General features: G+C 53.6%; 8 protein-coding genes across 8 annotated transcripts; 6 read left to right on the top strand and 2 right to left on the bottom strand.

The window, feature by feature from the left end:
• Positions 1-14: 14 nt before the first annotated feature.
• BGZ61DRAFT_92290 (increased loss of mitochondrial DNA protein 1) lies at positions 15-1523 on the top strand. Its single transcript, XM_046257227.1, has 3 exons — positions 15-567; positions 638-776; positions 863-1523. The coding sequence occupies exons 1-3, from the start codon at positions 430-432 to the stop codon at positions 1156-1158; spliced, it is 573 nt and encodes a 190-aa protein (XP_046111035.1). The 5' UTR covers positions 15-429; the 3' UTR covers positions 1159-1523.
• A 199-nt stretch (positions 1524-1722) lies between these two features.
• Positions 1723-4618, bottom strand: BGZ61DRAFT_472594 (uncharacterized protein; the record flags this gene model as incomplete). Its single annotated transcript, XM_046248360.1, has 5 exons — positions 1723-4043; positions 4097-4244; positions 4301-4418; positions 4484-4512; positions 4574-4618. 5 exons carry the CDS (start codon positions 4616-4618, stop codon positions 1723-1725), a joined length of 2661 nt encoding a protein of 886 aa, XP_046111036.1.
• A 623-nt stretch (positions 4619-5241) lies between these two features.
• On the top strand, positions 5242-6014 carry BGZ61DRAFT_92312 (uncharacterized protein). Its single transcript, XM_046257228.1, has one exon. The coding sequence runs from the start codon at positions 5326-5328 to the stop codon at positions 5869-5871; it is 546 nt and encodes a 181-aa protein (XP_046111037.1). The 5' UTR covers positions 5242-5325; the 3' UTR covers positions 5872-6014.
• An 861-nt stretch (positions 6015-6875) lies between these two features.
• BGZ61DRAFT_340484 (uncharacterized protein) lies at positions 6876-8151 on the top strand (the record flags this gene model as incomplete). Its single annotated transcript, XM_046239311.1, has 2 exons — positions 6876-7435; positions 7488-8151. 2 exons carry the CDS (start codon positions 6876-6878, stop codon positions 8149-8151), a joined length of 1224 nt encoding a protein of 407 aa, XP_046111038.1.
• A 1079-nt stretch (positions 8152-9230) lies between these two features.
• Positions 9231-11610, top strand: BGZ61DRAFT_441722 (PLC-like phosphodiesterase). The gene has a single exon (XM_046244625.1). The coding sequence runs from the start codon at positions 9515-9517 to the stop codon at positions 11255-11257; it is 1743 nt and encodes a 580-aa protein (XP_046111039.1). The 5' UTR covers positions 9231-9514; the 3' UTR covers positions 11258-11610.
• Positions 11611-12235: 625 nt separating this feature from the next.
• Positions 12236-15319, top strand: BGZ61DRAFT_584023 (uncharacterized protein; the record flags this gene model as incomplete). The annotated part of the gene is made up of 3 exons (XM_046256349.1): positions 12236-12654; positions 12714-14315; positions 14378-15319. Exons 1-3 carry the CDS (start codon positions 12376-12378, stop codon positions 15317-15319), a joined length of 2823 nt encoding a protein of 940 aa, XP_046111040.1. The 5' UTR covers positions 12236-12375.
• Positions 15320-15811: 492 nt separating this feature from the next.
• Positions 15812-16659, top strand: BGZ61DRAFT_441723 (uncharacterized protein). Its single transcript, XM_046244626.1, has 2 exons — positions 15812-16289; positions 16339-16659. The coding sequence occupies exons 1-2, from the start codon at positions 15926-15928 to the stop codon at positions 16503-16505; spliced, it is 531 nt and encodes a 176-aa protein (XP_046111041.1). The 5' UTR covers positions 15812-15925; the 3' UTR covers positions 16506-16659.
• Positions 16660-17658, bottom strand: BGZ61DRAFT_513487 (S-adenosyl-L-methionine-dependent methyltransferase). The gene is made up of 2 exons (XM_046252176.1): positions 16953-17658; positions 16660-16897 (listed from the first exon to the last, which is right to left on the bottom strand). Exons 1-2 carry the CDS (start codon positions 17497-17499, stop codon positions 16689-16691), a joined length of 756 nt encoding a protein of 251 aa, XP_046111042.1. The 5' UTR covers positions 17500-17658; the 3' UTR covers positions 16660-16688.
• Between the last annotated feature and the right edge of the window lie 3648 nt (positions 17659-21306).

Genomic DNA, 21306 nt, shown 5'->3' on the forward strand with positions numbered 1-21306 from the left:
GCAACGCAATGACCTCTCCGGCTGCCATTCCCATTATGCAAGCAGCCAGCTCCAGCTACTAGCTACGTGTAAAGTGCGTGTGAGTGGATGCCCTTTGAAGCTTGCGACCTACAACCAGCGAAGAGGAGTGTGTGTCGTCGAGAATGTGTGTGACCAGCTAAAACCTGCACCTGTTCGATCCTTGATCCTTTCGATCCTTTCCCTCCTATCGCTCCAGCTCTAGCCCACCGTCTCTCCTTCTGTCTCTCTTTTCTCGAGACTCGGTCGAATCCTCTCTCTCGACATCCCCCACTCCTTTCGCGAGGCCTCACGCGACAGAACAACGACTATAGCCACGACTATTTGCGACGCCATCGACTCCGCCTTCATATTCACAGCTTCCTTCCCCTCACAAAGGCCACGAATCCCTTCGCGCAGCAACCCGCAGCCATGGCGCTCATCTCGGCAAAAACCATCATCACCTCGGTGTCGCTCTTCCACGTCACCATCGCCTACTTCTTCCTGACCAACCCGAGCTCCATCGACAGCCAGGCGCTGGTCTTCATCCTCGGCGAGAGCATGGGCATGGTGAGCTGCCTTCCCCGGAGCTGAGAGAGCCTGTGCAAAAAAACTGACCGACCGTCTGCGATTCCTTTAGCCCTACGCTCGAGGCTTCGACACCCAAAGTGCGCCGCTCGCCTTTCTCGCCGCCATCCTCATCTTCATCGGCTTCAGCGATCTCGTGTCGCTGTCCATGCCCGATGAGGTCTGCTTGATCTTCCACTGGGGCACCCAAGGTTCGTTTCCCTTCCCCGCCAAACCCGAAACTCCAAACCCCAAACCCTATCCAAAACTTCAAGCGCTAACCTCCCGCTTCCCTCAGCGCCTCTCCGATTCCTCCTCTCCCTCGCCTTCATCGCCTACATCTTCCTCTTCGGCCCCTCGTCGCCCGTCTACAGCACGCCCTCGACGCGCGGCCACTTCGCCCACCCGAGCTCGCACAACCCGTCCTACCTCCCCGCTGGCTGGGGCGGCGACGGCCTCAAGAACCGCTTGTTCTTCACCTTCATGTTCGTCGAGATGATGACCTGGTTCTGGATCTGGGTCACCCTGCGCGAGGAGCGCAACGCCATCCTCGAGAAGAAGTCGAGGCGGCGAAGCCAGTCCCACGTCTTGTAAGGGCCTTGCCCCATCTTCGATAGGCGTGGAACTTAGGGTTTGGAAATACGGTCTAGCATACATCGGAGATGTATGCGTCTTCTCGGGGTTCAGGTCGTTGGCGCATGAGGAATCGGATCGGTATGGACTTGGGCCCGGCTTGGCATGATGGTTTCGACTGTTCATCTGGATATAATGTACATCACCAATCAAACACGGCGCCAACTCCTTGGGAGCTGTACTTTTCGCGAGCAACACAAACAAGGCTGTCTTAATTCTATTCCGTGATTGAAGAATACGCAGCGTAGGTATCCATAAGTACTATACAACCACCCAACTCAATCCGCTGGTGGCAACCAAGCTGCATTGTTCATAAAGGGGGTCAGGCGAAGAAAAGCAACAGATAGGAAAAGATATACACGGCGACTGGCGCCGAAGAAATTGTTCAAGAACCCCCAATCATAAAAACGATAACAACTTCCCAATGTCCCACCTTGCTAAGAATATGCCCTTCTTTCGTCAAGTCGTTGAACCCTTGTCATTTTCCTTCCAAAATCGGAGACCCCGTCAGGACTAGGGTCCATCTCAGGCAGCCGCCTTTTCCACACCCACTGCGGGTGCTGGTGTATTAGCATTAGCTATTGTTGAGGCATCACTGTCGGCCTCATGGTCTTCCTTCGTTGCACTGAGCGAAAACGCTGCATTTGTCGGTGCTGTCTCGTCCTCTTCAAAAATCTGCTCCTCGATCATTTCCCCAGGTGCACCAATCACCGGGCTAAACGCGTCCACCTCTTCGACCTCTTCTTCCTCCTCGTTTAGACTTTCGTCTTCCTCTTGGATGGTGACTTCTCCAGATCGACGCCCCATCCCCGAGGCACTCGCACTACGAGAATGCGACCCGGATCCAGGGTTTCGTTGGTTGTTTGAAGGCGCACCGAAATTGAGCGATGGGCCCTTGAACAAGTTTCTCTTGCGTTTTGCGAACTGCACGCCAGAGGCAAAGGGGTTTGGAGACCCTGGCGCTTGTGAAGAAGATCCAGATGGCATCCCCTCATTGAAAATATTGAGTGGAGGTGGCGGGGCTCGAACCAGACGAATATTCGACGGGAATGACACTGCGGTAGGCGTCGCCGGAAGCACCTTTACAGAGTGATGAGGCGACTGGCCTCGTTGCATTGGCGTCTTGGACATTGATGCCGAGAAGGATGCCGCCGAACTCGTAGACGACGCTTTCGAATGAGAATGGTGATGGTGGTGTATCGACCGAACAGAAGACACGGACGACGATGTCGATTTGCGTCCTCGCAATCCGGCTGATGACCGCCTCATTGTAGACCGCGGCGTCAGTGGCGAAGGAGAGAGCGACTGTCGTTTGTACGACTGTGAGCTTATCCGGGGAGCCGGGTGAGTGGGCGACGCCAAGGACGAAGACACTGCTCCATAACCATTGCCAACCTGAAGTTGAGCATACCCCTTAGCATGGCCATTAGCCACAACTCCCTTCGGGAGCCCCGCCGTTGGTTGGATCCGGGGTGAGCCCGAGGCCGGATACTTGCTTGTCTGAGGCCTTGAACCTCCGTCTTTACTACTCATGGCGCTGCCCTCCTTCTTATGGAGATCCGGTGTGCTCCGGCTGGTTCGTCGTTCGTGCCCCTTCTTCCTCCTCGTCGTATTCTCAATAAACCAATGTGTCCAGTTCTTCCAGTGTGAGATGATGGCTTGGCTTGGTTTCCTTTTCGGTTTTTGCGTCCCGGTATCTTGGCTTGATTGGTGCGAGCCATTCGATTCGAGGGCGTTGGATGTGGTAACGAGATGGAGGGTCGAGCCTCGAGACCGAGCGCTGCGTATGAGTCCCTCTTTTGGTGGTGGAATGGGTCGTCGCTGGCGAGACGTTGAAACGGATCGTATTGAATCCTTGTCGATGGGAGGGGGAGGGTGGTCGCCGTCTGCATTTGCACCACCAGGCTCCTTTCCGACCTCCAGCAGCTGAGGCAGATCCACGACGTAATCGGAGTAATGTGCACTCCTCCGCTTGCTCCGGCCGCGCCCCTGCGACTTGGAATGCTCCAGCTTGAGAAACTGTTGTGTCAAGCCTCCGTCTTCGTCAACGTCGTGCAGCGTAATCCGTTCCAGGCGACTCGATGCCGCGGAGAGGCGTCTCTCCTTTCGCTTCTTCTCTCTCCTCGCGGCCTTGCGCTCTTCCTTCTCGAGAAGGAGGGCCCACCATCCAGCCAGGGCATCACACTTCTGCGCCAAGACGCTTTCGATGACTGAATCCATATTGACTCCAGCACTTCGCATTCGATGTAGACAATCCTTCTCCAAAGCCGTTGCAAAGGGTGCGGTTGGCTTGATATCGAGAATAGCTCGCTGTGCTGGCGCATGTTCGGCCAGGAAAGGATGCGCAAGAACATCAGGCAAGGTTGGCCGCAACAGAGGTCTTTTGGACAAGAGGCCCTTTATCAACGGTATCGCATCGGGGGGTAGGTGATCAGGGAATTTGGGTTCATCGGATAGAATCTTGGTCCGGGTCACATTATCGTCGTCGTCGTCGAATGGTAGCTCTCCACAGAGGAGAGCGTAGAGAATGATGCCCAAGCTCCAAACATCCACCTTCTCGCCAGCGTACTTTTCGCCCTTGAGCATCTCGGGTGCTGAATAGCAGATGGTGCCGCAAAAGGTCTGGAGATGGTTGGTCCTGCCTTCGTACTCTCGTGTGAAGCCAAAATCCACCAATTTGACATTTTCTTGCGTGTCGAACAGGATGTTCTCAAGCTTCAAATCACGATGAACGCAAGAGTGGTTGTGGACGTAAGAGACAGCACCGACAAGCTGAGCAAAGATCTTCTGAACCTTGGCAACGGGTAGCGGGCCGTGTTCGAGGAGGTGGTTGTATAGTTCATCGCCTGGAACATGTTAGCAGAATGAAAGGGTATAAAGATAGTGGCATGATCAGTACCAGCACAGTACTCGAGAACCATCCAGACCATATTCTCCGTCACAATAACTTCGTACAGTCTTGCTATGTGTGGGTGGACGAACTGTCGGTGGTGGTGGATCTCGCGGGCAAGGTTGGAATCGCCCTTGTTGGCTGACTTGAGGACGACCTGGTGGTGGTCAGCATGGAGCAACACATACGTCGACATTACAGGTGTTGGCTTACCTTGGAGCCATTGGTAAGTTTGTGGGAGGCCAAGTAGACCTTTCCAAAGGAGCCCTTTCCGATTAAACGACCGAGTTGGTAGGTACCGACGGACTTGAGTTCCTTGCCTGCGAACTCACTGTAGGTGGCAATGGTCAGTGGATGGGCGGTTAGGGAACGCAGATGGGACGGGACATGGCTTACTCGAGAAGTTCTTGGTATGAACGGGCAAGCTATTAATGGGATGAAACGTCAGTATGCAAACACGTCGGTCCAAGTCAAGGCGGAACGCACCTTGGCCTTGCGTCCCAGCTCGGCCTGCCCCTTTGCGACCTGCATCCCGATGCGCCCAATGCCGGCCGTTTACGCCCCGGGGGAGGCAAGTGAAGTCTCGGTGTGTTCCGGGAGGAGGCGGGAGCGGGAAACGGTCAAGCAGCGACGGGTTGGCGGCGGGAGCGTCTCCAATGTCGTACAGCGGTCAAACGGTGGCAGCACATCCGCGGGAGGGCCCAGGAAGCCGGATCTTGTGACGGGGACGAGGACGGGAACGGGAGGGTCGTCGGCGGGGAGCGGCGAGAAAGGAGAAGTGGTGTATCGTGTGGCTCGTTGCAGACCGGGCCACGCACGCGTCGTCGCGGAAGGGAAGGGGTATCGTAGCCTCGTAGATTCGTCCGTGTGCCGGTGTCGATGGGGAGATTAGTCGACGGGAAGATGCACGTCTAACAAGATGCGGATGTGTTTGCAACAGGGCCGCAGCGCAGCGGAGGGCAGAGAAAGGAAAGGCGGCCGTGCAAGGCGACGGGACAAGTTGGTTGTGGGAGTCAAGGTTCGGAAAGGGAAATTTGTACATGGGGGATGGGATGGGATGGATGGGACGGGACAGGACGAGATTGGGATTTGGGGATGCCTTACCAAGGTACGGGCCGTCAAGGTACCTCCGGGGAAGAGGTGAGGTTAGAGTGCGGCGGACGAGTGGGACGGCGGGTACTTGGCGAGCTGGTACTCTACGGTTTGGGTGCAATCAGCGAAACAACGATGACCAGCAGATGCACAACAGCAGTCGTTCTCTCTACATAATGGACATGAAATCTCGGGCCAAAAAGGCATTTCATCCTGCTCGGCCAGAATCACAATACAGGGTGGCTGGCTCAACATCCTCGCTGTCGAGTATAGGGGAGTGCGGGTTACACACACGTCGTCGTCGTTGCTCGCCATGTCATGGGGCGGATGAGGCGACAAGGCCTCTGCAGCCGTTGGTTGTGGCGCGACACGACATCAACGCCAGCGTCCCGCCGACTCGAAAATGCACCCAAAGCCCACCGAAAATCCACACGGCCTCACACGGAGCGATATGCAGCAGCGAGGAGCGAGAGCAGGGAACAGGGGCCGCGGCATGGGGTACAAAACGGTTCGTTCGCTTAACCATGGCGCCTGGGCCTTTAATCAAAGCCCGTGGGCCTTCGCCGCGCTGCACCGTGCCGTCGAAGAAGGCTGACGCCTTGTCTTGGCGTCTTTACTCGAGAATCCTGCTCCGAGGTGTTTGTCTTACTCCGGAGCATTCATCAAGCAGAAACGACGTCCCGCGAGAATAGAACTTGTTTCGTCGTTTCCAGGTCGGCCTCATGCTAGCCCGAGAGCTGGCCACCATGACGTGGACCAACGCCATGTGCATGCACCTAGGATCGACAGCCACCGCACGATCCGGGTGCAGGTTTTGCTCAATCCCGTGTCCAATTGCATGCAGCTGCGACGGCATTACATCGTCTCGCCTCCAGTACGTAGCATTACAAGTCACGCGCAGTGGACAGATACAGATACCGGCAGAGCAAGTACCAGGCCTACAAAGAGTCTGTCTGTCTGGTGATATGTACGCTCAATCATTGCGATCCTCCCCACGAGCACAGAGGCTGGGGAACACCGCACCCAAGATTGTTCGCTTTTTTCTCCATTCTCTGTTCCTCGAAATCAGTGGTCCTGGGCACAAGCCTTGCGGCGTACCTCGCATCAATTGTTGTAGAGAAGCCTGAATGTTGTTTTTTGCGTTGTTCATTATTTGAATGAAGAGAAGAGAAAAAAGTAGAAAGCAAAATTTCTCTCGTCGGTTTTGTTTCCAATCTGTGGTGGGGCCGAATCCGGGTGCCTGAGAAATTCGATGTTCTGTTGCCTGAGATCTTAGGCTATAATCCGTTGACCCATCCAGCGTCCGCTTTAGGCAACACCAACCTCCCAACGCATTCAAACCAGACGATGAGATTGAGTTGGTGCTCTATGCTTGATGTTGAATCCGTTGCGGTCAATTCGATCAAACGGATAGTGTTCAAAACAGTGATAATGATGTTGATGCTTGTTTTTCCAGGCCATCCGGACCAGCCGGAAGAGGGGTTATCAGACCCTTCTGGCTATCAGAGGTTTCGTAATACTTTACTTATTTTCCACCATGAGGCCCATGATGTTAGTCTCCTCAGCCATCAATGCGACCCTCTGACACAGTCACCCGCCCAATCAGCGTCCTACCTGTCAAGCGCGATGAACATCCCAAAAAAATAATTACACATCTCGCGGTCGCACAATGGAATCCCTATCAAGATGGCTCCAAATGAGGTCTGCTCAGATCGGGTGGAAGCGTCCCATTCCCACACTGCCCAAGAATCGACCGCGGCCCATCACCCCAACAGAACCGAGCGAGGAACAGCGCGAAGCCGGGAAACCCATCGCCGGAAATGGCATCTTCTTTGAGAAGCTCCCCGCTGAGCTCCGATACAAGATTCTGGTCGAGGCCTTCGGGGAACAGGTGGTCCACATGGACCTCTTCTACGATCATCCTTTCTCCCTGCCCGGAGAAGTCATCGAACTGCCGTTGTCCAGCAATTATCGACCGAACCATGGTGGGCTACATGGGAACCAAAATGCCAAAGGCGGGCAGTCTCCTTTGCTTGTTAACCGCCACCGCCCGAAGCAGTGGGCATGGCGCAGCTCCGTTTGTCATCGGGACTCGCCAGACGCATATTCTCGACCCCCTGGGCGCCGGGTTCAACCAGCTCAAGACAGGTGCCGGTTCGGCGGTCGAGATCGGAGGTACTGCGAATCGTGGCCTGGCGAGTGGCCGAGCAAATGCTTCATCGGAATCATGGGGTGGCTGCTATCTTGCCGACAGGCGTGAGGTGCCCCACAAACTATAGCTTTAATCGACGCTCGCTAACCTGGACAGGTATCTGGAGGGAATTGAAGTACTCTATTCGACAAACACCTTCAACATGGCAAGCAAGGAAATGGTCATGAATTTGCCCCGACTGCTTATTCCCCAGAGGCTTGAAGCGATCACCTCTGTCGAGATTCTCTGGGACTGGGAACCCTTTCTCCGACAGGACGAGACTGCAGCCTTCATGCCACTGTCGGACAAGAAATCCTTCCACGCCTTTCTCGACTTCATCCCCATCGCATTTCCCAAAATCCGGTCGCTCTATGTCTCGCTTCAAGGAAAGTTACATGGGTATCGCACCAGCCGGTATCCGCCCCCGGCCGAAGAGCGGTTCGGCATCCTCGAGAATACCATCATGATCCCGGTCGACAACATGGTCAGGATGCTCGGGGCCCACGTTCAAGAACTTTCTGTTGCGATCCCCAGTACTCTCTATTTTCATTACAGAGAGCGTGCACAGAACCTGGGTTGGAAAGTAGAACAGACATACGTGGCCGGCCAACTGGAGAGACACTGGAGACCGTTGACGGGCTGCGAGTTTCGGGCGGGCTACTGGGTGCCATTAGGTCAAAGGGATCTTCATCTGGCCTCCCCTCCCTTGCTTGTGCAGAGTCAGTTCAACCGCGATACTTCAGAAGACTCCCCAGACGATGTGTTGTTCGGATTCGACTGATCAATTAAGGGTCGTATGGGACTGGGTCGCAGACTAAAAAATAGCATATCACATAGTCGCAATTGGACCTCGGAATCCACGGTATGTTCCTTTGGCTGTCGAGCACTTGACTGCAGCACATGTCGTGCATGTGGGATTGGTAACACTCGCCTACCGCTTTGGTGATGACAACTTGCAGCTGAAAAGTCAAGTCCTACCCTCCTCGGTGGATATTTCTCTAAACATGGCTTGAACAGCCCGGTCCTACCAACATAAACCAATCATGGCTTAGCATTCTCACTTGTGGAACGCCTGTGCGCTTGTTCCTGAGTACCTAGATAAGAATAGGCACTGTCGTGAATGGGCACCAACGTTCTCACTGTTGTCAACGTCTTATCATCTTCGACCACTCACATTGTTTTCCTTCGTTCACAAAATCCATATATTCGTTTGTTTGAGATAGAAGATTAGTGCTGAACTCTACTCATCGACAGTGGCTCTGCAGGAAATGACATCATTGCTACAGACCCTTCTAGAACTACAGCGCTCCATCTTGGAGTTGCTCTCCCGTACCGACTTATGCTCGATGGGCTTGGCCAACAAACACATCCACTCCTTCGTCGAACCCGTGCTCTATTCAAATGCAAAGGTCGCATGCTAGTCAATTACGATTCGGCGTCACCGATCGACCTCTTATTAAGAGCTATGTCAGTATATTCCAACCTCACTGTTGAAGAAGAGGGATTCGACGAACCTGACCCTGACCGAGTGTTTTTAGAACATCACAATCTCACTCCACCATTCTATACCCCACGCATACAAACATGGCAATATTAGCCCTAGCATTAGACCTACCTACTTATTACGAAATGTAACACGCTTCAGCTGCAACAAGCAACAAGCAACAAGCAACAAAGGCCTCCACATGCGTTGTCATCTTGGCGGCTGATAGACCAAGTCCCAAGATCTTTAGCGCCAGCCCCAGGCCCCCAATCCGACTAGAGCTACAAGCTTGAAGCTCCAGTCCAGCTTAGACTGTGGCGATGCTCAAGGCGACTCCACCATCTCGCATGACGCAGGCGGTTAACAACTCATCGCCGAGCGCGCATCGTGCCGCCTTTGCCATGATACGACCTTGGCGGGTTGCTGCTGCATCGCCGAGAACATACCCACAGCAGCCCTACAGCGGGCGGTGCGAATATTTGACGGCTTCACGCCCGTGATTCGCCCTGCTATATTATCCTGCTCTACTGCGCCCTGTTCCCTGTTTTTCGGAGAGTTTTGGATCATCACCCCGCTCCCGTTTTCAGCTGCCCCTCCTCACGTCATCTCACCTCCTTCACCTTCACCTTCATCATTCGTATACTTCGTCGCATTCTCAGCCATGGCGGACATCGCAGAGCGCATGGGGAGCCTCAACCCCTTCTCCAAAAAGTCCCGCCGTCGCGTGTCGGACGAGGACTTTGGAGAGGACATTGACAGCGGCACTGTTGCCGGCGGCGGCCACACGACGCGCCATTTGGTCCTCGATCTCAGAGTCAGCCATGCGCTGCGCTCGCTCATGGTCGATCGCGGCCTCTTGTCTGAGCAAGATGCCGTCCTCGAGGAGGAATCTGCCCTGTCACGGGGCCTTCTCGAGTTCGTGAGCAAGCCTCACATTCGCGTGCCCCCGGAGCTCACAGACCGATCGCACCCGCTGCCTGAATACTTCATCAGCTCTAGCCACAACACCTACCTGATGGCGCATCAGCTCTTCGGCGACTCCAACGCTACGGCCTATGACACTGCGCTACGCACTGGTGCTCGATGCGTCGAGATTGACGCCTGGGACAATAGCGACAACAAGGCCGAGCCCAAGGTCACCCACGGCTACACCATGGTTTCCCACATCCCCTTCCGCGCCGTCTGCGAGACCATCCGCGATGCCATCGACAGAGAGGCCGCCGAGTCCGCCGCCACAGGATCCTTCCGCGCGGCGCCCGTCATGTTGTCGCTGGAGAACCACTGCGACGCCGAGGGCCAGCAACGCCTCGTCGACATCATGATTGAGGTATGGGGCCACCGGCTCCTCAGCAAAGCGGTCCGGGAGCATGGCCACCGGGAGCAGGCCGGTGAGGGAGAGCATGTGACCCTGGAGGAGCTGGGCTCCAAGATTGCCGTGATTGTCGAACATCACATCCAGGGCGAGGTGGAGAGCGACACCGATTCCAGTGATTCCAGTGATTCTGAGGAAGAGGACGAGAAGAAGGCGCGGAAAGATTACAAAGAGAAAAAGAAATCTGCATGTGCCATCATCATTCCGGAGCTGGCTCACTTGGGCGTCTACGCCCAGTCGGTCAAGCCCACAAACGACTCGTGGTACACGGGAGAGCTCATCAGCGGCCCTCACCACCATCTCATCAACGTGTCCGAGTCGGGCTTGGGTGCCCTCCTCCCTGAGCACAACGAGGCCATTTCGAAGCACAATGCCCACCACCTGATGCGAGTGTTCCCCAAGGGAACCCGCATCTCCTCCAGCAACCTCAAGCCCGCCGCCTACTGGGGCATTGGCGCGCAGATCTGCGCACTCAACCTGCAGAACTTTGGCACCAGCAACCAGCTCAACGAAGCCCTCTTCAGCGGCACGGATGGATATGTGCTGAAGCCTGCAGCTCTCCGGGCCGGCGGCAGCGGAAGGCTCAACACAGGCAGGAAGAAGAAGCTGACGCTCCATGTCGCGGGAGCGACCGACATTCCCCTCCACGAAGACTCAGAGTCCGATGGCATCAAGCCGTATCTGACATGCTCCCTCTACCACCCCGACGACCTGAAGAACGAGCCACCCAAGCGCAAGACGTCACCCTACAAGCAGCACAGGCTAGGCTTCCTCCACCGCGGCGAGAACCCGCCGCCCACGGACCCGATCTGGGACGAGACGCTGGAGTGGGAGTACGAAGAAAACGAGATGGTGTTCCTGCGGATGCTCGTCAAGAGCGACGAGAGCTGGAGCAAGAACCCCATGTTTGCGGTCGCGGCGGTGCGGCTGCACTACGTGGTGCCGGGCTGGAGCTTCATCCGGATGCTGGACATGCGGGGCCACGAGACCAAGTGCTCTATCCTTGTGCGGTTTGACATTACGGATGCTTGATGAGATGGTTGGTCAATGATGGATGTGATGTACCGATTTGGCTTCGTCTGATACGGGTTATGATATTTTCCTGTCATGTTTGTCTTTTGTCTATATGTACGGACCATGTAAGGTCCCACGTCAATAAAACGGAATGGCTTGCTGTCCTTCGTCGCTGCCTCATGATGTTATCTCATGGGAGCCTCATACAGCGGGATGCATAAAGTGTGCAACCGATCCAAGTCGATAATACAATACGCAAGTCTATATTAAGGTACAATTTATCGTCAATATGAGGGTTAAGCTAATGGTTATGGTAAAGCATTTATTTTATGTTTATATTATTAGAAAACCAACACCTTAGTATAAAGCACCAGGAGACACCAGCCTATTTTACGTAGGTAGTCAAGTTCTCACGAGACAAGTGTTTGGGTGCAAACTTTCCGCGGCATACTGTCCACATCTGCCTGATCGACGATAATTTAATCGAGACACCCGTAATGAAATACACCCAAAAGCACAGCCTTCGTCGCTACAACCCAGGCCATTACAGCATCGTATCTCTATCCAGCAATGATCATGATGGTATGTTGCGATACCCTGAATGTTCCCGATTTCCATGCTAAAAATACATAAGACCAGCAAGTGATAAAAGCGTGTCTAGACAAGTTCCGATATACTCAAGAGCTTATCCTGAATGTCAAGGCTGTAAAGACAGGCTGTAAGAAGCTGGGGGAAATTGCTTTTAGCGCGCGCTTGGAAGAATTCGCACGGCCTAGAGACGGCCTGCAGTAGTGAGGTCTTTCAGAAGGTTGGATGTTAGCTCGTTTTAGCTCAGCGCGCCGTGAGCCAACAGACAGAACAAGGGGGTGGTTGATATCGGCCACCAACAACCCGTGTGAAGCGAAGTGGCTCATGGTTTATTCCCCCTTCCCCAAATCTATTTTGAGGTGGTACTCCTACCCTCAAATACTTAGCAATCAGCTCATGTCTGAGCACCCGCTGCTATTTACGTCGCTTATATTTCTACAGGATTATGTCCCAAGCGTCGACTCCTAGCCATACGCCCTCCCTTGCCAGCCTTCCAGTCCCATTCGTCAACAAATCTGCTTCGTGAGAGGCAACGGAGCTGATCAACGATGAAAAGATATGTGGATTTGGCTTTGACTTCGTTGAAAGAAATCGAGGATGCCGACACAAGACTACCTCTGGACGCAATAGATCGACTTCGTTACCTGCAATTGGGCGATGTCGCCAAGCTACCCCAAATCATCGTGGTTGGCGATCGATCGTCGGGGAAAAGCTCCATCCTCCACGCCATATCCGGCATTGAGTTTCCAATCGACAACGATCTGGGCACGCGGTTCACTACGGAGCTCATCTTCCGAAGGGCAAAGAGCCATTACACTCTCGTCCAAGTGATCCCCGGTGACTCAGAATGCCCAAATCCTTCCCCAATCTCATTCGAATGGCCCAGTTTGTCAAGTCGAGTATCTCGGAAATCATCGGCGAGGCTATTCAAAGAATGGGCCTTCCAAAGAGCAAGCTGTCACAGGATATTTTGCGCATTGAGGTGTATAGCCCCAAACTTACCCCTCTCACCCTCATCGACCTCCCTGGCTTTGTACAGCCTTCGAGTGGGCTGCAAGAGGAGCGAATACTTGTCGACAAGATAACCAAACGCTACATCAAGCAGCCAAATAGCATCATTCTGGTGGCTTCGGCAGCTAATTGTGCTATCAACAGAGGGGCTCTCCAAACAGCGAGGAGATACGACCGCACGGGAGAGCGGACGTTTGGGATCATCACAAAGCCTGATCTACTCAATGAGGAGTCCAAAACAGAGCTTCATCTACAATTTTCCAGATACGTGGCAAAGTTGCCAAATCTTCCTCGTGGTTGGCACGTCCTCCGAAACAGATCACAGACCGAACGGTATGCCCAAGCCAATGAAAGAGATCAAATCGAAACCCGGTTTATACAAACGGGAGTCTTATCATCTCTGCCTCTAGAGAGACTTGGGATTCACAGCTTGCGGAAGACTCTCAATGACGTACTTGTTGGTCACACCGAAAACAAGTTGCAGCAACTCATTGAAACCATTCAGTCGAACACGGTTGCGCTCGAAGCCCAGCAAGCCAAACTCACAAATCTAAGAATGAACTCAGAGCTTCGAACCTACTTGACTAGCCTTGCGGATGGCTTCCATCGATTGGCACTCGACGCCATCCATGGAAAATACGCAGCCACCTTTTCCAGCTCTCTGCATAACAGTGAGATGAAGCCACGAAAGCAAATACAAAACCTCAACCGTGCCTTTTGTGTCACCATGTCGACAAAAGGAGCCAGTCGCGTGATCCAGCAAGACGGTGAAAGAAACTGGAACGTCAAAGACGGAAGGGACCACAGCGGCAAAGATGAGGAGGTCTCGGTTCGTGAGACCAAGCAGACTCGATACCCAGATCCTCTTCAGCCGTTCCTGGACCTCTATGACTTCCCTGATCCCGAACCAATTTCGGAGTCGACACTAAAATTGCAGCTGGAGCGACTGGCAGCTGTCAACCAGGGCACAGGATTTCCCGGGATTCCGAACCGTGAGATTGCAATTGGCCTCTTCAAGACTCAATCCAAGCCGTGGAAAGCGATAGCCGAGCGCCACATCGAAAATGTCACGAGCTACGCCAAGACTTTTGTTGAAAGACTTCTCAAACACGTCCTTGGTTCGGACGATAGAACTGAAAAGGCGCTATTGGAGCACGTGGTCACTCCTTTTTTCCGCAAAAGGGGAGAGCAGATGAGGGTAAAATTGGAAGAAATCCTGCAGCCGTATTCTGATGGCTGCTCAATGCCCGACGACGCCGAGTTCCAGGATTACCTCTCGAAGCGATCAGTCCAAGACCTGATGGACCGCGTCGTGGACCGTTTCAGCGAATGGAACATGTCAACTTCAACATACAAGAACCACATGGATTCTCTCGAACTCAAAGCAGCGCTACGGATGCTTGCCAATGTCGAAATGTCCCGAAGCTGCATCTCAGCGGCCGAAAAAGCGCTTAGAATGGCGACAGCTCATTATGAGGTCAGAAGTCCGCTCTCAACGATAGCTTTCCTGAGGGATATCGCTCTAACAGTTCACCACAGATTTCTCGCCGCTCCTTCACTCAGCATATTGTCAATCTCGTCGTGGAGAGCTGTCTAGTGCGCAAAATCCCGGGAATGTTCACAGCAAAATCTGTAGCTCAGATGGACGAATTGAAGTTGAGAGAATTAGTCCCGGTGGCCCAAATACTTCAAGACTCCGAAACCCTCCAGAAGAAGCTTCACATTTTGAACGCCGCCCTCCATCGCATCCAGCAGTACAAGGTAAGGGAGAAAGAAGGTGGGAATCACAGCTACTACTTCCATCCGAGGGAAATTGTAAGGCCGGATGACGGTCATCAAACTGGCAGATCAGTCCTCACCGTCAACTCTCTTAGCTCCAGTACCATTTCGAGCAGCCCAAGGAGCGTTTCATCAAGCACCAGTGTCCAGACTCCAGATACGAGATATTCCAAGAGCCCGTCACCCTCAGATCCCACAGAGTCACATCCGTCAACCGACCATGTCAAGACAACCACCCAAATTGGCCAATCCACGCTGTGTCCTGGGTCTGGGACATCCTACGCCATGCATCCAAGAACACCCAACCCGAATCCATCCACTGACCAAAGCAATTGGAACCTCAATAACACATCATGGTCTCAGAACACCGGCAGTCTGGTGGCCTTGACATCCAGAAGTCTTGAAGAACCTCCAGAGCAACGAAATACCGAGACGCCCCAGACTCATTCAACTTCTTCCAAGTCCTCTGAGGAAATGGAAGTCGGGAAACGATATTTAAGAGATACCCTTCACGTTTTCGCCTACGGCACTGATGATTTGAGCACCATGGATACCCTGCCACGAAAAGCTTCAGTGCACACGCCTGGGTCAATGGAAGAGGCTCGGAAATTATCCTTCTCCATCAACCTTGGATATATCCCAGGACCGCTGTGGGACAAATTTCAACAAGATATTTGTACCAGGAACTTTAAATTAGAATAGCGTATACATATCTCATTGCTACCTGCTGATTTATTTGGCTTGTCACGCAGCGATTTCGTTGATGCCGACGTATGTCGGCACATGCCCCAGGCCCAACTAGAAAATTATGGAAATTCTCCGAGCGTGGAGTGGTTTGTCCGAGGCTGATCGGGTTTAGAATGAAACCTCCCGGGTGTAATATCAGTGCTGCCGCCGCCAATTACAGTGCCCGCATTAAGATCCTGGCCGGGTGTTCATCATCCAGATTAACAACCACCGAGCCAACTCGACGATCAAGTATTTCTTCAGCGTTTACCCACTCGCAATAGTATAATTTCTCAATGATTCAAATTGAGTGTTTTTATCTCACTCTTCAGTCCTATGTTTTATTTTATCGGTATTTATTTCGATTTTAACTGTGTTCCCTGTCCCAAGTCCATCCGAGTCACCCGAACACGCGCTAAGCTAACACCCGAATGCCTTCGGATCTTACTCGAGTCGGGAACCAAGTCGCCGGATTACCAACAAAGGATAAAAGCCACCACCAAACGCTCTCAGCCAACCTTTTCGTTGCGATTTCTCATCACCCACACGCAATCAACATTCATTCTCGCCATCACCGTCGCCATGGCCATCATCGCCGTCCTGCAATCCGTCTTCGCCAACTTGGCACCCTTCCATCTTCTTTCCTTCTCGGCCCTCTTTGGCTCGCAGCTCTACCAGACCTTCGTCGTGACCAAGGTGGCCTTCAATACCCTTCCCAGACCTGCCTACACCAAATTCCAGAAGACAATCTTTCCCGTGTACTTCCATGGCCAGTCACTGCTCCTCATTCTCACGGCGGTGACGTTCCCGCCACACGGACCGTTGTCGCTCATCCAGCAAAAGAGTGACTGGATTCCGTTTGCTGTTTCGGGTGTCGCATCGGCTCTCAACTTCTTCATCTATGGGCCTAGGACACGCCAGTTGATGCTGGACCGGGCTCAGCAAGGTTCGTTGACGATCCAGGTCATCGCGACACAGGCACTAACAGAATACAGGGACCGTGGACGCGAAAGCAACTGGCTTGGATGGGCCCAGCGAAGAAATGGCACTTCTGAAGAGGAAGTTTTCGAGAGCCCATGCCATGTGCATTCATCTAAATCTGATATCAATCGGGGCTCTCCTCTGGTACACCTGGAGGTTGGCCTCTCACCTTCAATATTGAGCATTGATGCGGCCAGTTAAAGACCCGAGTGTGACAGGCACCAACGGATCACAAATTCATTAAAAACCGAATATTTGGTCTCAACTAGATTCCAGTAGATATCTACATCCCTTCTCCACTTCATTGCAATCAGACAACATTAGCTTTTTGGTCACAACAAACTTGGCCTCTTCATCACAGTGCTTATGCCGAGGGAAGATAAATGGCCATCTCCAATCCACCCGAGTACGGCGTCGTAGTCGTCTTAAACCCATTCTTTGGGTCATGGATATACTCGAGTAGGTCCTTGTACAGCGGCTTGGCTCGTCCAGTGTTGTCAGCCAGCAAGATTGCTCCCCGTCTTAGTCGAGGCTTGATGATCTCCAATGCTGGCAATGCCAACGGTGTCCAGACTATATGACATATTAGCACATCGTCTGGAATAGACCGGGATAGGATGGGCCATACTATCCAGCAGTAGCATATCAATCTCGTCGGGCATCCCTTCTTCCACCTTCAACGTCTCCTGCAAATCACCCTCGCGCACTTCAATCCACGGCTCAACCTCATCACCCGCCTGCTTCCAATGATCCCTCGCCTTCGCGGCCTTGGTCGGCTCCTTCTCCGTGCCGATGACCTTGCCCGTCACCGGCTTCCCTGTCACCGCTTTGGCATCCGCTACGTTCTGTCCAACTGCCAGCGCCAGGTAGATGGTGGACACGCCGAAGCTGGTGCCGGCCTCGACGACATTTCGCGCGCCAATGCTCCGGGCAAGGAGATACATGAACTGGCACTTATCCTCCTCAAGACTGACAAACTTGTCGCGCATGTGGTCATCTGAAGCGGAGCTCCAACCTGTTCCCCAGATAAAGTAGCTCGCGAGACGGCTAAGGTAGAACCAAGTCTGAGATAGTGACTTCTCTTGAGCCTCTGACTCAGCGTGGAGCCTTTGAAGGAGGTCGTGAACACGCGGAGAGGCCTCGACGGCCTGGAGAGCAGCGGGCGGTGGAGCCATTGCTAGGATGCTGGGCAAGACGATTTGACGATGAGTGAGGTTGTTAACGAGATCCGAATGAACCAACGTATGAGGTAGAATGCAACCTCCTCTGGTACTTATGGTATATCCGAAGCTGATCTCGCAAACCCGAATAACGCCGTGTACGTGCCTCTTCCGGTTATGAGCACATCGTCACCCGATGTTCAAATGGCGCCAACCCCGCATCTCAAGTGCCAATGGGCGAACTTGACGCACCGGGGTGCTTCTCCTGCCGTTGTGAATACGTACCCATGCGAACCGCTTCTTCGAGCTAGCCACCGCACGGGAGGTGAGGAAATACCACCCCTCATGACAGATGAAACGGCAGGGTAGCTGCAGCCGGTGAGTGAATGCGCCCATGCAATAGGCCTATTCCATGTAGATAGCAAACCTTGATGGAATACCCTTCCAGGGTCAACTGACAGCCTGCAAGCTGCAAAGTGAAGGGCGGAGAATAAAGCCGGTGTCGATCTCGGACATCCGGCGCTGTGGAGAACATGGCCGTAGGTCCGGCCCGAGACCGCAGATCTTATGGCCGAGATGTTCGGGCCCGGCTTTAAAAGGGCAACGGCCCGGCTTCTCTTCGCTCTCGGGAGGCTTTCTTCTTAGTCCCACTCTCCTTACGATGCTAAGCTATAGGTCATTCCAATCTGCGTCATGATGACCTTTGGCTTCTGACACATACCTTTGCCTTATTTCGACACTATCCCAAGAACACCCAAGAACGCCCAAGAGGCAGCGAACTGAATAGCATCACGATAATATCGCAAATGCCTCTAATCATTTCTTGCAATTCTCTACTCCAAGACTCACGCACAGCAAACTCTAATAACCTGCCGTCGCTCCCGACACCCCGTTCTCCCAGACAGGACAAAGCGGGACTATGATCCCAACCCGATATAAGCACTTGAAGATGCATACGCCAGAACAAGAAATAGCAAGCCATGTCTATTATTTCTTGAACTTGTCTTTCCACAACCCGATCTTTCTTGCCTAGCAGGAGCAGAGGTTTACAAGCCAGTCGCAAGTCATGGATAGGCTGAGAGAGGGTATGTTGAGACCTCTACCACACCACAAGGAATAGATATCTGCTTCGCCTTTGAAGAGGTCCCGGGTAGGCTCTCATCTCACGGAAATTCATGCAGTTCAAGTTCTCCACCTCTGCCTGATCTGCAAGGCACCTTCGAGACAGGTTCCATATTCTCCGAACCGAGGATATTTCGCAAAGAAACCGCCCCCCCCCCCCCCCCCAAAGTGCAACCGTATCCCAAGCCAGCTGATTGAAACGACAGCGCACCAGCTAAGCGGATGACCGGACAAGCGCAAGTGCAAGTGCCACCGTTGATCCTCCGAGGCAAACCTCAGCCCCCTCTAGTGTCAGCTGGACCCGCCAGCTGAAATCATCACAGGCAGCACAAGAACGACATCATAATGGAGGATTCAGGCAGCGATGACGTTGACTATGAGCCATGACTCCCCAGGGGATGCGTAAGAATAGGACAGGCAATCAAGTCGTCCAGTTCATCTCCGAGCAGCGAAGCACAGGGGAGCAAACTTCCACTTCCCACTCAGGCCAATTATTCTTCAACAGTCCCGAACGTGAGCATGGGGCGGGCGAGCAAGACCAAAGGGCCGATGATTGTCTTGAGCTGTAACGCGGGTCGCGTCCATGGTCCCCGAAAATACAGGTTTGTTACCGGATATCGGCATGGCAGCCACGCAACAGGCATACGATTCCTTTCGACGGTCATGGCAAAACGACACTATCTCACCTGGCGCATCGCTGAGCTCTCGGGGCCACTTCGTGTGACGATAGCTGTGACGCGCCGATCAGGCGGCTGGGCCAAAGTCACTCTCTTCGTTGGGCCGTACCAGCCAGGCTTTTAATTCGGTGGGAGAGGCTTCTTGCACCCGATACCGGGGATGAGTATTACAATCGGTGTGCCATCTACCTATGGACTGCACAGCGTGTACGACTTTGATGGAGCGTTACACAGCCTGCGTCACAGGTTGAGACGGAGCGAGACGGAGATCTGTGGAGTATACAAACAACACTATCGGGGCGTGACAGATGTCGGTGTGCCCAATGTCGGGCACCGTCTCTCAGGTCAAACCTTCGGAGATGAGTTGAGGAAGTCGACACATCAGAGGGAGCATTTCTGGTTCGCAGCTAGACGCCTCGTGAGCACAGGGACACGTCGACGGCGGCGGCGCGCCAACGGAGTGAGAACTAGGCGTTTACACGTGGCCGGCGAGTATTGTAGGGCGGGAGGGTCGCGGAAGTAACCGCCAACGCCGAAGTTGTGTGTGTTTTTTTCCATGTTGTGTTACGCACTTTGAAAGACTCGAACGACAGAGGTATCTGCATGGCTTATGCACCTGCATAGTGGCACTGGATCTCCAGGTGAGAGGGCTCGGGGATCATCAGCTCACAACCCGAGGTGAGTGGAAACCAAAGGGTCATGATCCAGCCACCCGATGAAATGCAAGCCCAGACTTCAGATTCAGCTCCGATTCGAGCCCATCACTTGGGGGCGGCTTCAGATCACGGAGCACTTTACCCACCGCCAGATTGACGTTGTTATCACGGGTTCTGTGCCCGGAGGTGTGGGCGGGGCAGGCATCGCATTCGCCAAGCTACCATGGAGGCTGAGTGGACTGCATTCGGCCGGTCGAGGGATTTCTCATGCGGACTGTATGTATGCTGCGAGACGCGGAGGAAATAGGGGATCGGCAGCTGTAAAAGCAGGGCCTAGAGGGGTGATCAAATGTAAGGGGCCGATCATTACGACGGTGGTTGTGGTGGTGTCAAGAATGACGGGTTAGTGATGCAGAAGTCCGTTACCCGGACACGAATTCGGGGCCGTCGGACAATGAGTATCCATGTTGCTCGTAGATCCCCCAGACGGTGACGGACGTCTGGAAAGGAATGCGAGACGGAGCATGCACCCATCGACGACGGATGGGCGCTTAGGGCCGGAGACGTCTGGCGCCAGTTGTGAGACACGGGGCGAACAGAATCCGAGACCCAGATCGGACCCCGGAATTCCAGTTGGTTGGGAAGGAGACGAATCCGTTCTGACAGCGCGAGGCAAATAAGGGTCTTGTCTTGTGGCAAGGCAAACCAAGACACAACACGAGCAGGCAGCAAGTCAACCGTGGACGGAGGCGACTGGGGTCGAGGAATGACGTCGAGCGCCAAGGCCATCCAAATTTTGATGATGTGATGATGTGATGCTTGCCTCTGTCTGGGAGTCGGGGGTCGTTTGTACGCCGTCAGCGTCGTACTATAGAGACGCAACCGAGAATCCCACGATAACTTCAACTTCTAGTTCCTTCCGTTCGTGGTATTTGCGGGGAAAGGCGAGAAGGATGAAAAATAGCGATAACGACAGTGGATTGCCGGTGATCTTGACAAAAGTCACAGAGTCTCTCCGCCGAGACTTTCGTTCTCCAGGGGGCCGCTTTTCGCTGCTGCGCTGTAACTGTACTATACTCTTGGCCCTGAAGTGGAAACGAGGAATGGTGAGGGAATTGGGATGTGCTGGTCTGGTTGGTTCTGGAGTTGCGGCAATGCGATGATCACCATCGTTGGGGTCATAATCCTACAGTGAACAGCCAGCGTGTTGGACTGTACTGCGGTCCAGGACGATGAAAGCATAATTGATTGGGTGCAAAGTGTTGGCGAGCGGCCACCGTTTCGAAAGTCTTGAAGGTCACGCTCGAGCCCCTGTGCGTGGCCGGTCTTTACAGAGGGCCGCCGATCCATGACATCAGTTTCGCCGA

This window comes from Ilyonectria robusta (assembly GCF_021365365.1).
Source record: "Ilyonectria robusta strain PMI_751 chromosome Unknown BGZ61scaffold_2, whole genome shotgun sequence".
NCBI classification, from domain to species: domain Eukaryota; kingdom Fungi; phylum Ascomycota; class Sordariomycetes; order Hypocreales; family Nectriaceae; genus Ilyonectria; species Ilyonectria robusta.